The sequence below is a fragment of the Lepidochelys kempii genome, chromosome 11, assembly GCF_965140265.1.
Source record: "Lepidochelys kempii isolate rLepKem1 chromosome 11, rLepKem1.hap2, whole genome shotgun sequence".
NCBI classification, from domain to species: Eukaryota; Metazoa; Chordata; order Testudines; family Cheloniidae; genus Lepidochelys; species Lepidochelys kempii.
The window spans coordinates 50,291,408-50,309,543 of record NC_133266.1 but is presented as its reverse complement, the minus strand read 5'-3'; the positions used below and the strand labels follow the sequence as shown (position 1 = coordinate 50,309,543).

At 39.1% G+C, this 18,136-nt stretch overlaps 1 protein-coding gene across 7 annotated transcripts in view; it reads left to right on the top strand.

Annotated features, from left to right (window-relative positions):
• The window catches only part of TFPI (tissue factor pathway inhibitor), a 112,765-nt gene that overhangs the window by 84,300 nt on the left and 10,329 nt on the right, over window positions 1–18,136 (top strand). For 6 of the 7 annotated variants that reach the window (XM_073306125.1, XM_073306128.1, XM_073306122.1 and 3 more), the window contains 3 exons: window positions 11,565–11,603; window positions 15,655–15,831; window positions 16,791–16,886. In XM_073306125.1, coding sequence (XP_073162226.1) covers window positions 11,565–11,603; window positions 15,655–15,831; window positions 16,791–16,886 — 312 coding nt within the window. Of the gene's footprint in view, window positions 1–11,564; window positions 11,604–15,654; window positions 15,832–16,790; window positions 16,887–17,649; window positions 17,874–18,136 lie in introns of those variants that run through there. The other variant, XM_073306127.1, reaches the window with a different exon arrangement.

The following is an 18,136-nucleotide window of genomic DNA, read 5'->3' as shown; positions in this document are numbered from 1 at the left end:
GTGGGGGTAGGCATAGGATTAAGAACCTGGATTTTATTCCAATGATTTGCTGTGTGACCATGGGGAAGTCATTTAACTGCTCTTTGATTTAGTTTCCCCATCTGTCATATGGTGGTGAGGATTCCTATCTAATGGGGTGTTTGAGGCCTAACTGGTCTGAAGTAGTGGGCTAAATTCAGTAAGCAAGGTCAACTAAAAAGAAGGAACTCTCATGGAAGCCTGAGTTTAAGAATGACATATGTGCTGAAGTATGTTAACAGATATACATATCAATAGTATACCTTGCACCAATTTTGCATTCAGTGGGTGGGCAATATACATGTTGAGGGGGCAGAAATTAACAGACAAGCAACTCACATGAAGATTAAGTTATTTTACCACCCTCCTGTTAATTCCGTTGCCACCTACTGCGTCCTTGGATTCTCCCAGACAGTTGTACTCATTTTGTACACTCACTGAATGCCAAATCAGTGCAACTTACATCATTAACCACTTACACCTTTTTTCTGATCAGTCTGCACCAGTCTATTGTATTATCGAACTTAGTCCTACATTTAGCCCACTAGAACATCCCCTACCCCACTGCAAACTGTCTGATTTCCTATCAGGTCAAATGTTTGAATTTCAAATTTTAGAACCAATGTGGGTTTAATTATAATTTTTTAAAATTATTCTATTTTATGAGGATTCTGCTTTGAAGCTGTCATGTCGCACACTAAGCTACCTCTGATGACATAGAAATTTCACTGCAAAATTTCAACAATGATCTGTGACAATGATAATGACTGTGTCACTACTAACCCTTCCATCAGCAGATCTTTCAGTGTAGCTTTCTGGACAATGGACTAGTTTAAGACTCTGTTTTATTGGCTTCTGCTCAGACTCAGAACTGAGCCTCCAAGGCAGAAATTCCTCTAAAAGTGAAGTTGCAACAGCGGAAAGCAGCCTAAATCTGTTCTAAATCTAGGGGTTTCAGATGAGTAGTTTGCCCTGTATTTACCCTGGTGTCATTGAGATTAAAAACTGAAGTTCAGCCAGCAGCAAGTGTGTGTAAAAATGATGTACCAAAAATAATGATATGCTAATATGTGACAGATGAGATACCCATGATGCTGGAGCCACCGAAGATTCTATAGCAATTAAGGTAGCATTAATCAGCATTTCAGAGTGTGAAAGAACAGGCTGAATAAATTCAGAAAGATGCTTTTCTTGTAGACACTGAAAGCTACATTCAAACAAATGTGATTCTACTGAGCTCAATGAAGCTGTGCCAATCTACCCCAGTTCTAACTGAGCTCAGTAACCCCACTGGAGAATCACTTCTGAATGGGTTGAGGAGGGGTGTACAGTCTTTACATCATCTTTTGAATTTCCTTTTCCTGCAGTGCAGATAGTAGTTGGTATTTTTGCAGCCATGTGCCCAGAATTATTTTTTGTAGAAGTTAATACAGTTTATCAAAGGCCTTTACAAAGTTGTTTTTTTCCTCTATTCCTTTTAAATACAGATTTCTATGGGGTTTTTCCCTACCTATTTGGATGTTCATTAGCCTACAATAATACTGTACAATTCAAATGTTTTTTTTAGCCTTGTTTTTTAAAATAATCATTTTAAGAAACTTCCAGATGTAGGAGGGAGATTGTTGTTGGCAGGAAATCCAGCCAGGACAGGAGTTCAACTCCGGTGAACATGAAACCTGGAATCTCTTGATCCAGTACACAAAGCCAGCATGAGTAATCACATCCAAGTCCATTCCCACTTCTTATCTTTCCTTTCTTGGCTGCTCCAGACTGCCCCGTCAATCTCTTTAGCTATTTGTCCTACATAGAATTAAATCTTATGGGTTCACTGTGGAATATTTATGGAGTTCTTTTTTTAATTTGCTAAAAGTCTGATTCAGGAAAGCACTAAAGCATAGGCTTAAAGTCAATGGAATGACTTTGCTGCCTAAAGTCAAACACACGCGTAAGTGCTTAGATACATCAAAACCTAAGTGAAGATTATGTGAAAGATTTTATGCTCCACAAAGCAGATGAGTCCCTGGCCCCCATAAATGCATATTGGTTATCATCATATATTTCTGTAACAAACGTGTCTTTGAATCACAAATAACTAATACTATTTTTCATTACAACTTATGTAATATTAATGTAAATTTTAAAAAGAAAAATATAAATTAGTCAAAGTGTATCATTCCTATTTGGCATAGATCTTGTATATTTAACTACCATTGGGATTTCTAGACCAAAATTCCTCCTTTAGGGTCATATTCATAAATTTGTGTCAGGAGTTTAATTTAATTTATCCTGTAAGCAACCAATCCAGAAATTATTTTCAATATTTATTAAGCTTTCATAAAAGAAACCCATACAAACTCAGTTATAATTGGAGCCATTGAAAATCAAAAGCCATGTAAGTATTTATCCTAAAAAAAAATCTTTATTCTCCACCAAAATTATCCAAAGGGAAAAACATTTGTTTAAAGGAGTCTTTATCAGTTGTACAATGGCATACAACTTTTTGATTAGAAAAATATGTTTGTAGTCATGGGGATTTGTGCTACTCAAGAACACAAAGCACATATATCAGAATAGCAAACAAAACTCCTTTCTTGATTTGTTTTTGATGCTAAAAAGGTCATGATTTTGGAATGTGAGGATTAGCCTCATGTTTTCTCTCCACCAGACTGACACTTGGCACATTTCCGTTGTCATCAGGACTTGGGAATCAGCTGGAACACCAAAGCATTTTCTCTCTCCTCTTCTGATACCAGGTCCAGGGTAGGGAAGTCTCTTGCATGTACCTCATGCCAACATGTAACCCTCTGGTCACTTGGAATGGTCCAGCATGATAGAGGAGATACGAGTAAGGAAAGAAAGGTTGATACATAATGAATCAAGGGTGAAGATTTTACAGGAGTCATGTGCATGTGTAATCAGTAAGGTTCCATGGGAGGAACTCGATCTCACCACATGGTTCTTTTCTCCTCAATCTAATGCAGTTGGGTTGTTAGAGACAGTCTGAGGCAGGAAGAAGAGGGCAGCTCCCTAAACTCCAAAGGCAAAAGGTGTTGGGGCAAATCCTGGTAAAGCTTTTAAAGGTGGTATAAAACTAATCTTTGCTGTCTTCTGATCCAATCCCCCCATGCCAGAATCTCAGCTGGGGTAAATTGGCATAGTTTCATAGACTGAAATGGAATCAGTTGAGAATCTGACCCACTGTGTATAGGTCTGGCCTCAGGCCTATTTAAGATACCTAGTAGGTAACCTAACAGCAGCTCTGTGGCAGATGCTAATGGACCAACGGGGCTGAATTTGCAGACAGGGATGGGCACAATATAGGAGCATCTGTTGTGCCTTCTCTACACCAGTAACTAGGAAGGTGACAGGTAGTATAGGGGCCAGATACAATGGCTTTATGGCCAAAATTCACCTTCAGTGCCAGTTAACCATAAACCCAGGTTAACGGGCTAGTTAATCTAGTTTCTCCAGCATGATTCAGTAGAACTGGATCTTATTGTTGAATCTGGTGCTCCAACTATAATATCTCAGCATTATTTTAACTGCTTAAATACATCTTAATGTTGCCAGTGTTTCAACACAGATATATCTATGCTGCAAACAAATGTTTGTTGTTAATATTTTAAATTTAGGAATTAAAGAAAATTCGCAAAATGAGAAATGCTTGTTTAAAAGAGAAATGTATCAGAAATAAACAAACACCTAAGAGATACCCATGAAATGTCCACTGCCACAGCACTTCAGCAATAATGGGATGTGCATGCATCTTCCATGGACCTCTCACATAAACCCCAGAAATGAAAGATGCTTTGGAGCAAGCACTGAACAAAGGCCTGACATGACATAAGTAATTAAGCAGATGAGGGAGGCCTTATTTCTTAGAAGATAGGATTAGGGAGGTAAATTAATTATTAGGCTGAAAATGGAAGGTTTGTGCTAAATATAAGTAAATAGGTCAGTAGGCTAAGAATACAAAATTTCTGAGCCAGCTAAGATAAGAGGGAGAACAGCCAGGGAGTCATTTACTACTAACAAAATAAGAAGCGGGGGTGTGGGGAGCTTGGCTGCCGCTGGGTGCGGAGCCTGCAGCAGGAGCCATCAGGACCAAGCTTCTGCCTCCACAGCTGCCCAGCCCTGGGGGCCCCTGTCGTTGGGGGACCCCATGCCAGGGCACCCTGTGTTTTACTCTAAATCCACCTCTGCAACAGAGAGATAAAGAAAGGGAAATACAAACTTGGCAGAGGAGTAAATTACTTTTAAAGGCAATTTTCATGTTTGTTCAATTTGTACTGATTATGAGTAGAATTACACACAGGTCCTAATTCTCAGTTCAGTGTCCTATATATCCATCTTAGAAAAGCTGTCTCATTTTTCTTGTATTGGAAAATACCTACGGTGGATGATTCTGTGCCTGATTGCAGAGCAAAGCTACTCAGAAATGTTGTTAGCTTACACAGGAGAAATTAACTCAGCAGTATATTTGGGTAATATGGTAGAACCAATAGCAAGAGAAACTATTGAACTGGCTGTTAATGAAATAAGTCCAGAGCTGTACAGTCACAATAAATCTTTCCTGTTTTGTGCCAGAAGAGTAGAGATCACATGCCAAAAACTGAAGATTCTGCCAGAACAGAGGCTCAGCTTAAATTTATTTCCCAAATTTAAAAACATAGTAAGAGAACCAAAAAAGAGCCACCATTGTTAAACAAAGTAAAAGAAGCAGTGAGATGCAAAAAGGCATCCTTTTAAAAAATGGAAGTTAAATCCTAGCGAGGAAAATAGAAAGGAGCATAAACACTGGCAAATGAAGTATAAAAATACAATTAGGAAATCCAAAAAAGAATTTGAGGAACAGTTAGCCAAAGACTCAAAAAGTAATAGCAATTTTTTTTAAGTACATCAGAAGCAGGAAGCCTGCTAAACAACCAGTGGAGCCACTGGACAATCAAGGTACTAAAGGAGCACTCAAGGACCATAAGGCCATTGTGGAGAAACTAAATGAATTCTTTGCATCGGTCTTCATGGCTGACGATGTGAGGGAGATTCCAAAACCTGAGCTGTTCTTTTTTTGGTGACAGATCTGAGGAACTGACCCAGATTGAGGTATCATTAGAGGAGGTTTTGGAGCAAATTGATAAATTAAACAGCAATAAGTGACCAGGACCAGATGGTATTCAGCCGAGAGTTCTGAAGGAACTCAAATGTGAAATTGCAGAACTACTAACTGTAGTCTGTAACCTATCATTTAAATCAGCTTCTGTACCAGATGACTGGAGGATAGCTAATGTGAAGCCAATTTTTAAAAAGGGCTCCAGAGGTGATCCCGGCAATTACAGGCCTGTAAGCCTGACTTCAGTATTAGGCAAACTGCTTGAAACTATAATAAAGAACAATATTGTCTGACATATAGATGAACATAATTTATTGAGGAAGAGTCAACATGGTTTTAGTAAAGGGAAATCATGACTCCCGGTCTACTAGAATTCTTTGCAGGGGTCAACAAAGGGGATGCAGTGGATATAGTGTACTTAGATTTTCAGAAGGCCTTTGACAAGGTCCCTCACCAAAGGCTCTTAAGCAAAGTAAGCGGTCATGGGATAAGAGGAAAGGTTCTCTCATGGATTGGTAACTGGTTAAAAGATAGGAAACAGAGGGTAGGAATAAATGGTCAGTTTTCAGAGTGGAGAGAGGTAAATAGTGGTGTCCCTCAGGGGTCTGTTCTGGGACCAGTCATATTCAACATATTCATAAATGATCTGGAAAAAGGGGTAAACAGTGAGGTGGCAAAGTTGCAGATGATACAAAATTACTAAAGATAGTTAAGACCCAGGCAGACCTCGAAGAGTTACAAAAGGATCTCTCAAAACCGGGTAACTGGGCAACAAAATGGAAGATGAAATTTAATGTTGATAAATGCAAAGTAATGCACATTGGGAAGCATAATCCCAACTACACATATAAAATGATGGGGTCTAAATTAGCTGTTCACACTCAAGAAAGAGCTCTTGCAGTCATTGTGGATAGTTCTCTGAAAACATCCACTCCATGTGCAGCAGCAGTCCAAAAAGCAAACAGAATACTAGGAATAGTTAAGAAAGGGATAGATAATAGGACAGAAAATATCATGTTGCCTCTATATAAATCCATGGTACGCCCACATCTTGAATACTGTGTGCAGATGTGGTCGCCCAATCTCAAAAAAGATATATTGGAATTGAGAAAGGTTCAGAAAAGGGCAACAAAAATTATTAGGTGTATAGAACAGCTGCCATATGAGTTGAGATTAATAAGACTGGGTCTTTTCAGCTTGGAAAAGAGACGGCTAAGGGGAAATATGATTGAGATCTATAAAATCATGACTGGAGTAGAGAAAGTAGATAAGGAAGTGTTGTTTATTACTTCTCATAACACAAGAACTAGGGGTCACCAAATGAAATTAATAGGCAGCAGGTTTAAAACAAATAAAAGGAAGTATTTCTTCACACAATGCACAGTCAACCTGTGAAACTCCTTACCAGAGGATGTTGTGAAGGCAAGACCATAACAGGGTTAAAAAAAAAAGAACTAGATTAATTGATGGAGGATAGGTCCATCAATGGCTATGAGCCAGATGGGCAGGAATGTTTGCCAGAAGCTGGGAATGAGTGACAGGAGATGGATCACTTGATGATTACCTGTTCTGTTCATTCCTTCTGGGGCCCCTGGCACTGGTCACGGTCAGAAGACAGGATAATGGGCTAGATGGACCTTTGGTCTGACCCAGTAGGGCCATTCTTATGTTCTGGCATGAAACTTGCAATCAATGTGGGGAAGTAGACTGTAGTGAAACAGTCTGATGTTACCATCCAGAAAATAGAAAGGTTGTGGGGTTATACATAAGTGTAGAGGGGGTTTGGCCGGGGCTTGCCCCTTTCCAGGGCGGTGGGAAACCATACCGCCTCACTACTTTCTTCCAGTTGCTGATGGGGAATTAGCCTGTCCACGGTAGTCTCTCGCCGCAGCAGCAATAGAGGCAAACACAGACAGTCATTCGCACCCCGTCCGTGGTCATCGGGCAATAGCGAGTCAAGGAGCTAAGCAACAGTTTATGTAATTAGCAGGCTGAGGCCCGGGGTCAGGGCAGGGCAAACAAGAATCAATGGTTCAGGCCCTCAGGCAGGTGCTGAGCCCAGACAGGTAAACAACAAGCCCAGGCTCTTGGCTCTGAAGGGCCTGGGAGAGGGGGAGACTTACACCCACAAGCTGGGTGGCAGGGGGGGCTGCAGGCCCACCCACTCCCCTGCATCCCAGACTGGGGTCCTAGTAGCGGCAGATGGCCTGCTGCTGAGTCAGTGGGGATCCTGGCCGCAACACACTGACATAGGCACTGGTGGTGCTGCAGCCAGACTAGGGTCAGCTGCCCCCGGGCTACTTCCGAACTTCCCCTCTGGTGGTACCTGAGTCCAGATGGTCTCCTCCAGGGGGGTCAAACACCATGGAATCCTCTAGGTAACTGGCGAGGGGCAGGCTGGGCAGCTCTTCCGGGCTCTGGTCAGCCTCGGGTGTTGGCAGGACAGGCCAGTCCTCGGATCCGCCATAGGTCGTCAGGGTTTCCCAACCATGAGCTAGGCTGGTGGCGTCTGACCTCTCCAGCAGCTGCTCCTTGAGTGAGTTCTGGGGTCAGGCTTTTATACGTCTGTCTTGCACCTTGACCTCTGGGGGACAGACGCAGGATTCACTGGCTCCGCCCACTCTGGTGTGGGAGGGGCTTATCCCTTTCCTGGGCGGCGGGGAACCACACTGCCTCACTACAATAAGGCACAAGCTTCTGCTAACAGGAAGGGCCAGAAATATGTTCAATGAAAGATGGTCACTTCACTGTGTTTTTGTTGTCTTTGAGGAATAATTTTTTAAAATGATGCCACCTGGATTATCCCAGGGGAAGAAGGAGAATGCATCACAGTGGAACTTCATATTGATTCTGCTGTCCTGATAGTTTTAAAAGTCCAAAATGAAATTATGGCATGATGCTTTCAAAAGAACAAATATGTCAAAGACTGCCCAGAAAGAGAAGTTACTGTTAGGATGAAGTGCAATAAAAACCAGTGCCAGAAGGTAAGTACTTATGAGAACCTCTATAAATGAAGAGCCATGGAAAGTTATGATACTATAGAAATGTTTATTATTAATCATATTCAAGAGGAACTAAAAAAAGACTATTAAAATTATGTCTGAAGTCAACACTTCAATGGTGTTCTCTTATAGGGTGTTCTCGATTCCCTTTTATTTATCTTAGCCGGGGTCAGACATTGGGTCAGATTCATCCTAAAACCTGCAGCAGTGGAAAGAAGCTGTAAACTGCCCTCTGCCACTGGTGATCTGAAGGGGGCTAGAATCTTGCAAAAAGAGAATAGTACAGTTAGGGTGGGGATGTGTCCGGGGAATGTCCTGATTCATAAAGCATGTGATTCATTGGCCTGTGACACCTTAACTTTGTAAATTAATGCTGCTTCCTTTTGGCAGTAATCTCCAATGAAGAGCAGCAGCTGTGCCACTGTCTACCCTCTTTCCGGATGCACATCACTAAAGGCACAGTGGATGTGTCAATTACACCTACTCTAGCATCAGTGGCTTTTTTTAGCTTATTAAATTTTTATATAAAAATACCAAACAGAATGTAAGAAGTAAGTTGGAAACCTGCTACTATGATACATGGAAATGAGCTCGATGAGTTGTTTGTATGGCACTAAATGTGTATATGGTGATTTCACAGAGCAAATAAAGATGGAGTCCCTTCCTGAACAGTTTCCTTACTGAGGCCCCCTATTCTGCAATTTGTTGCCTGAGATGAACTGCTGCATCCTGGCAAAGCCCCATGAAGCAGCCCACTGCAGGCAGTGAATTGCAGGTGGAGCTTTAGTTAAGAAGAACAGGAGAAAATTGCTATGTCAGGGGATGGGGACAAGCTGAGTCTGAGCACAGTAGGGTTATGTGGTCACATGAGAAACTAGCATGTATATACAGAGAGATGAACTTTTATTTAGTTAAAATTGGTTAAATTGATTGCAGCATAGCTTATAAGCAACCTTGAAGGAATAGGTTATAAGAAGGAACTTACAGGAAAGGAGGCGGTTAACTGAAGGTGGAAGGAAGGTTGGAAATGGGCCTGGAAGAAGAACATAAAGGGGGCATTAAGAGAAGTGATTTTTCCCTGTTTTCTCAGTTTGTAACATGCTTTCTCCTTTTAAGTGGCTGGTCCCCACACAGGATAAGAGCCTGTTTCTGCTACCTGGTTATAGTTACACCTCTAGATCTAGTGGTAGAGGTCTGTGCTTTGCTTTTGACAATCTCAGCTTCAATTCTTGCTGATAACCATGGCAGAGATTGTTACATTCAGACTTTGCCTATGAATTGGTTTATCGTGGTTTTTCCAGATTTATTTGTTGTTCAAAATTGTCTGACAAATAGTTTGCACAAATAGATTTGGGCCTATGCATTCACAAACTTTTCATAAAGTCACAGGTTTTGATCGCTGATTAGATGACCTAAAGTGAGTAATTCTGAGGTGAATGTTTGTGCATGGTTACAAATGAAAGTTTCCTCCCTGTAGTGTTCATGTAAACAAGGGATTTGCTTGAATGTTCATGGATGAACAAACATGGTCAGTTCAAGTCACAATTTGGACTGAGTGAACATGTTCAAGAATACTTCCCACAATTCACCCAGCTCTAATTCAAATGTACTACTTTGATGCAAATATTTTTTTCAAAGCTGATAGTCCTAAGAATGGAATGTACCTAATACTTAACACATACTGTAACTGGAGAATCTTTCCAGGGCTGGAGGCTTCTTGGATGTATATTAGCATCATGTTTTTCTATTGAAATATGAAGTATATTTAGAATTTTTTTCTAATGAGTAATGTTGACAAATTCAGTATTTTAAACTACAGACCTTGGATTTAGCATCCAAGAATTTGTTTTATATTAATGTAACAAGGATTTGCAAGCTTTTTTCAACACTGTAACATAACGTTAAATCAGCTGAGGTAGTCTCATTTTAACAGATCTCTGTGTATTGTTCTATGTTTAGCACATTGTAGTCCAGTGACTATTTCAAAGAGGGGGATTCAATTCTACATTAAATCTGTCCACTGAGAATCTTTCCATTGACGACTTCTATGGGCTTCGGCTCAGGCTCCAATACTGGGATTTGATTATGGGAGCAAAATGGAAAATACCTTGGAGTTTATGCAACTCTAAAATGAATGAACTTCAAATTCCTAGACAGTATGCCAGTGGGTCAAGTGAGAATTCATTTTTTATGTCAAATATCCCAGTTCTTAAATGTAACCATGGGTTGAAGGAAGGGCACTTTTAAAACAAATAATATTGAGCTTATTTTGTACTATCAGTGGAACGGATAGGATCAGCACTTTGAAAATATTGAGATATATTGTGCCCATCCCTGCATGCGTGTGAATGGGGGAAAGGGAGAGGGCACAAGGAGCTTCCCCAGACACCTTGCACCACAACAAAGGGTCTAAAGACAATCCAAGTTCTTGGGTGCCCTGCTAATACGCGCAGCTGTGCTGCAACAGCTGAACAATTGCTGTGATTGGACCACGTGTACATGGAGACTTGAATCCATGTTAGTACCATTCTTGGAGAACCACATCTAAACCTGGCTCTTGCTAGAAAAAAAAATTATTCTGTTTTAAATCTCAGAGGAGACAAATTCTGACCTTATGAGATTACTACCAAAAAGGTTTTTTGAGGGCTATGCTCAGTGTATGTGGACCAGGGAAATGGTTACTTCCCTCCTAGCAATGTTTAAACACCATTCTGTGTTTAGAGGTGCTCAGTGATGGCTTTTTCAAATCTCAGTGTAGACAGGCGGTTAAAATTTTCAAGAGCCTTGGTTACTTAGGGGCATAAGTGCCTAAGTCACTTTGGAGAATGGACTTGGAATCCTAGGTATCATTGAAAGTCTGTCAGTATATAAGGTGGTGGAGTGGGCTGTCTGAAGAGGGGAGCAGTTGCCACAATCTCTCTAAATCTCTCTCACAATCTCTCTCTTGTCTATATAGATAACCCAGATCCAGCTCCTCTGGTATGTGGGGTATTGGTTTCCTGGTACAGATGAGCCACTGTCTGCCAATGACATGTAAAGCATTCTGTCTATTGAACCTGTGCTGTGCAGAATTAGATGACATGGGGTGAAATCCTCACTCCATTGAAGTCAGTGGGAATTTTGCCTTTGTCTTCAGTGGGGCCAGGAATTTCTCCCCCTCTCCTCCTCCCACTGCAATGTACTTAACATGTCACAGTAGCACAGCTATAGCAGGCCTTTCCATGTAAATAGAGCTGAACCCAGTGTTAGCAAAAGTGTAATATATTTACAATATTTTTCTAATGTAGACAAGACCTAGGGATGGTGCAATAGCAATGTTTTTCTATGTTCTCCCCAATGTAGGACTTTAGCTAAATGCCATGGTCTCATTCTAGAGATGAACCTCTTGCTATTCATTTTTAAAAAAAATATTTTTCTTTTTCTTTCTATTGAAGAAGTCCTGGTGAAGAAAACCCGTGGAAGATTTAAAAAAGGTAATTTTCATATTGTAATTACTTAGCAGTGTCTTATTTGGGAATAAGGGAATAACTTGACAATAGGGAATGACCTTTTTATGGTAGGTCCCCTGTTGCATATCTAAAAGTGATCAGTGCTCCAGAATGCCTTTTGGTATTGAGCAACTTCAGGCTTAAATGATGTCAGAGTTCACTATTCTTCTTCCTCTGTATTCACTGAGAGTATCTGGGATGACTGATTACCAAACCAACAGCAAGCAATCCCTCCTCTCCAAAATCAAAATGTTAAGCATTTTTCTTTCCATTCTGTCAGTAATGAGGAAAGGGGGACTTTAACTGATTCTTCAAGAGTTACGAGGACATTAAATTCAGAGGGGAGTCTGACATGATGCTATTGCCTTTTCCAGGGCACTAAAATGATTCTACCATTCAAGTACTTCCTCTGCTAGGGAGTTAGTGAGCTGACAATTATAGTTTGTTTAGCCCGTATGCTTGTGAGTATTGTTTGCATAGCCATGAATAAAAAGGATTTTGTATTTGCATGTTCAGACCATTGTGCTTTTAGGTAAGAAATATACATTAGACAGTAGTGGCTTAACAATACAGGTTAATTATGCTGACTAACACCATTAAAACTCAGAGCTTCTAAAACATCCACATTTGCTGCCATTGCCCAGGAGTGTAACATTTTTTTTTCATTGCGATTGTGAATATACTCAATAATCTGTGATAAAGGGAGACCCCAAATGTAATCAGAAGAAGCACAGCACTGTGCTATCCTTTCATTGCTGCCTATCCACTTGACTTCAAAGATTCCACTGTAGTCTGAGGCCTTTCATGGTCTGAAATGGCCAAATACCCTGCTAACTTCATAGAAGTCAGTATCTTATGTTGCTAGTAAATTCTCTTCCTCTGCTTACCAGCTCTTCTCCCTCTTCTCCTTTTTCAAGCACGGGCATACACATACTGTTCTTCTTGCCGATGAAGGTGGGTCTGTTTTGGAGTGGATGTTACTCCACACAGATATGGCACATTTAGAAGTATAAATGTACTAAACTACTCTCATTTTTTATGTTTGTAAATTAATATTCTGGGATTTTTCAAACCAACTATTCTTCAAAAATATCTAAGCAACTAATATAAAAAGTCTAGTTTGAAAAAGGGACCTGATTTTATACCATGGAGTCCTTAAAGTTGACTTTCCACAGATGCTGCAGAAGTTTGGCAATATTTCCCTGAAGATCTAACCCTCATTTCCCTGCTTTCCATGACAGAACAGCAAATGCCCTGCAAAAGTCAGCTGTTGTAGCTAATCATCAACAGTATCAAATGTTGACTATTTCTGTAGTAATACACTCTTGGATATTAAGTCTCTGGGGAAGGACAGGACTCCTCAGATGCACCATAATAGCATTTGCGTATGTCACTATATTCAAGGTTGCATCACCTTATCCTTCTTAACACCTAATCTTGAAAGGCTTATGACAGCTGTACAAATGATCTCTGAGCTAAAACTCAGTGTACTAGATTTCATCACAAGAGCACATTTTAATATCAGCTTTAAGTTTTCTAGCAAGCCATTCAGCTGTTTAAGCAATATGAATTATTATCCAATCTTTCTCTAGGTCTCTTAATTCAGTTAACACAGTCCTTCTTTGTTCTTTCATTATGTTGTTACTCTTGCTGGAATTCTGTGCCACTGCACAATGCATAATTTGCACAGAATTAATGTTCCCTGCAGAATTTTATTTTTCCCACAGAATTTGTGATTTTTTTCCCCCAGCACTCCTGTCAATGCCTGGCACAGACAGCTGGGGCTCCCCCTGTCAGCAGGAGTGTGATTATATTGTGTTGTTTTGGCAGAATTTTGCAGAATTTTAAAGTATTGTGCACAGAATTTTTAATATTTTGGCACAGAATTCCCCCAGGAGTAGTTGTATAGCATTTGGTAAAAGACTGTTCCCCTCTGCTGGTCCTATTGTCTGAGATAGCCTTTTAGTGCCATTCCATCTAAGTAACTATCTATCTCATTTAAATTCTCAGTTGAAAGCATAGTGTCTCCCTTCCCAGACCGTTCAACTTCCATTTTCCTATGTGAAGTGCATTTTGTAACTCTGTGAAGTGGCTTGGAATGCATTTTGTATGAATGATGCTAATCCAAATGGTGTTATACTTTAATTGTATTGTAAATGTATTTACTGGTAGAAGATGCAATTTTTCAATCCAACTACAAACAGCCCAGATGTAAAATGAAATAATTTTTGAATATTATTGATTTTGGTTACTTAAAATAAAATATTAAGATAGTCTGGTTTAAATTTTAATGATGATATCTTCATTATCTCGACGAAGCTTCACAAGAAGTTTTGCTAAGTACAAGACATCAATAGCATTTCTAAGTAGAGCTCTGTGAAGGATGGAAGTTTCATTTCATAAAGCATTCCGAGATTTTGAAATGGTGGCTTTGTTTAAAATTTGGGTCATTTGAAATGTTTCATTTTGACAAAATGAAAATAGTATAACAATATAATAGAAAATATTTAAACAATGAAATGAAAATCATTTCAAAATGAAAAATCAAAATGTTTTGTTCTGAAAATGTTGAACTGGGACATTTTGATCTTGCCAGAACTTTTTTCATGTTTTTTTCTGTTCTGGTGTAATCGACCTAATTTCATGATGTGTTTTGATTTTGATGGACCTGCATATTCCAATGAAAGATGATTCCATCAAAGTTTCTCCAGCCAGTTCTATTTCTAAGAGAGACTGAAATTATGCATTCCTAATATAGGGTGCCTTTATAAAATAGGTATTATTATTATTAATATTAAATACAAATCATAAATATTACTTGAATGTAACAAATTATAATTAAATATTTAAATATACAATTTCCACAAAGGTTCTGAATTAGCTATTTTGGTAAAATGTGTATATGATAAGTGACACCTTTTAAATTATGGATCAGAGTCTGCTTTCATTTATACCAGAGTTAATTCTAAGCAACTTCACTGACTTCAGTGGGATTACTGTAGATTTACTTGTTGTAATTGACCATTTACATTCAACTGGCAGGCCACAGTGGCTCAGACAGATCCATTCTCACTATTCTATGTCTCACACATAATGAGTGTTTTGTGTGGTTGCCTAAATGTACATTTACCTAATTAGTCAGTCAACCAGATACATAATTCATATTTCAAAATATGTGTACCTGACAGTTCAGAATGACTCAAAATCACAGTTATGTTTTATTTCCTGCCATGATTTTGTTTTTTTAACTTCATTTAGAGAAAAATTAATTAAAATGAATATCTACACTTTAAGGCTAACCTTATGGCTATGTCACAAGCTAATAAAATCAAGGATCGTTTTCCTTTCCCTTTACTGCCATAGCCCAAGATGATGGGTCTTCAGATCTCTGTATTAATCTTATATGAATATTGTATGATTTTCCCATAATCTCTTGGTTTGTGAGGTAATCATGTAGTACTAACTGTGACCTGAGATTCAAGTGATGCTAAACCTCACTCCAGGTTCCTGTCCCATTGTCCAGCAGTTCAACGTCTGAGACAAAATACACTCTGAATTTTTTCTGTTCCTTTAAGTTAATTCTCCTTGTCCTTTCCATTTTAGCATTAGTCCTTTATACCTCCTTGTCTCTGCTTCTATAACTCCCACTAATACTGACTTGATGCATTTATCAAGTGGTGAATAATATGTAGTAAGGTTCAAATAAGGTAAGCAAGACACAATTCTTTCTTTGATTCAAAGAGTCAGTTCTCTTAATAAGAACATGTGTCATTTGATTGGTCATCGAATCTTGTGTTTCAGGTCACAGAGATAATTCACTGTAGCTGGAGCTTTGCTTATGATAGGTGAGGAGCAGGCAATCAAAATTATTTTACTCTCATGCTCCAATGCAGTATTGCAGTGGGATTTTTGCTAGTTTTTTCACTCCTTAGTCTGAAGTTATAGGCCTCTCTTATAAAGTTCTTCTCATTCTTTTGTAGTTTTGATCACAGAGAACACGGGTTATTTTTTTCTCCTCAATCATTATTTTCAATAGAAAAACCCGACTTCTGTTTTATGGAGCAAGACCCTGGAATCTGCCGAGGGTATTTTTCCAGATATTTCTATAACAAGGAGTCACAGCAGTGTGAAAAGTTCAAGTATGGTGGGTGCCTGGGAAATCAGAACAACTTTAAGGCCTTGGAAGAATGCCAGATTGCCTGCCAGGACAATTGTAAGTTTCTTCTTGTTGTTCTCATTTTTATTTTTATTTTTGAATGAAGTATGGATTGTTTTAAGGGATTTGTGGGGAAAGGGTATAATGCAAATAAAGGACCTGGATTCTGCAATAAGCACTGCATCGAGCTAACACATTTAGCCATGAGCAATTAAGGAGTTTGTTTGTTTGTTTGTTTGTTTGTTTGTTTGTTTGTTTGTTTGTTTGTTTGTTTGTTTGTTTTTGTTTTTAAATAGCATAAAGCTAGTGCTGGTTATCTGGCACTGCTTAGTTCCAATAAATGGTGCAGAATTCCTGATTCTTTCAGTTAAATATCTGTACATATTTTCATCTTATAAATTCCAGTAAAATATTCATTAACATTGTCTAGTGTACCTAAAAATATTTAGAATATTATAATTTTAAAAAAATATCTTTTAAATCAAAATTAATATGTTTGATATCACATCCCTAGTGCATATGCAAATTTCATTGATCAAAAGTCCATTGCCCCATGCATGAAATAAGAGTAAATTTTTATATAATACAAAAGACAATTAATGGAAAAAATACAGGGCCATGTGGGAGATATTGGTTTAGCTCCGCAGATTTCAACAGATCTATATCATGCCTCGTTTCTGGCCTGAATCTGGATAAGGGTCATATGAATTGTTAGTAATAATACATATTTGAAAGGAGTTTTATATGTGCAGTGACTAGAATGTTGGCAGTGCAACAACTAAAATAATGAATTTCAGTTCAGATCTTAAATTATTTGGGGGAAAAAGTGGTCCCAGGATAGCATTTGTATCAATCCCATATGATAAAAATACCAGTGGGGGTTGGAGGAAGGTTGGTTTTATTAATGTTATTAATTCCACACTTGGAGTCAGTCAAACCAATATTAGTCACGTTAGTTTCAAGGCCTAGGCTGTCCAGATATCCCTTTAGCCACTATTTCTCTCTTTTTCTTTCAGCAAATTCACTGCAATTAGACCACCGTGACGAACACCCCATCATGATGAACAATAGCTCTCCTGTTGCAAAGCCCAGTGAGTTTCCAAGGCTTTTTGGTAAGAATTTCCTTTTGAATTTGTCTGGGTAAAACAAATGGAGATGAGCACTCCTCTGAAAGTGAAGGGGTAAAATTATCTATAGATCTACAGACATTAAGAAATACTTGGCTGCAAAACATAAATTATTTGTACATAATATGTATGGTAGAGACTGAACAGTTTTCTTCTATGGCCTGGAGTAAACATTGACATGTAAGAGACACTAAAATTGTGAGACACGTAATTACCATAGGAAAGGTTAAAATCAGTTACTGTGTGGCAACAGAGAAGGAGGAAGTGAATAAATATGAGCCATGTCTGAGCCTACCTGACTTTTTCCCACATAGAGACCAGGGTGTCTGCCTTCCATACATAGCAAGAGTTTCTTGGCTTTTTCCCCCTATGCCAAATTAATTCTCTGCTGGTGATTTGCAGCTGTATTACAGACCCTTTCAGCCACCTGGATGGTCCATGGGGGCCATAACCAGTTTTCGGAATTTGGCCCAGTAAAATTATCGGGCCTGATTCTCATGTACACTAAGACCATTTTACACTACGCTGATAAGGGGGTATAAGTAACAGGTGTAAATTACATTTGTATCCATTTCAAGGCTGTCAGAGAGGTGTAGAATCAACTGTATGTAAATAAGCCTCAGGCCCTTCAACTCTGACATTAGCTCTGGACCAGTTTCCACAGCTGAGGACTGTGCATTAGAGATTGAGAATTTGTCCAGGTTTGAAAGGTAATTGTGGTTGAGGCATGTCAATTTGTGATCCACAGTTGTACAAGAGGGAACACGCAACAGCTGGGAAAAGACTGATCACTCTCACCAAGTCTTTCTGGTGGTCTTCTGCACTTGTACTCACATATACTTCCTGAGATTGAGTGATGGCTAATGTATTCACTGAGCCTTCAGTGTTTGACATTGGCTATAAGATAATGGATGGGGAATGTGTCAGTGCTCTTTGCCTAGTGAGATTTTGATAATAAACTCTGGATATGTATTCGTTTGTGTTGTGTTACATTTCCTGCATGCATTGTGGTGATATTCACTGTTGGGTTGAGGATAAGCTTTTGTGACGCTGTCTGTTTTGGGTACCAGTCTGCAGCATTGGATGCTGAGACAGCAACTCACAGTTGCTGAAATAGCTAAGCTATTAGCAGAGAAGACAGCATTTTGGATGACTATTTTGCTGAAAAGTCTTACGTGAGTGGAAGCTTTTTCTAACAAGAAAGCATAAATACAGAGTCATAATAGCATGTGAAT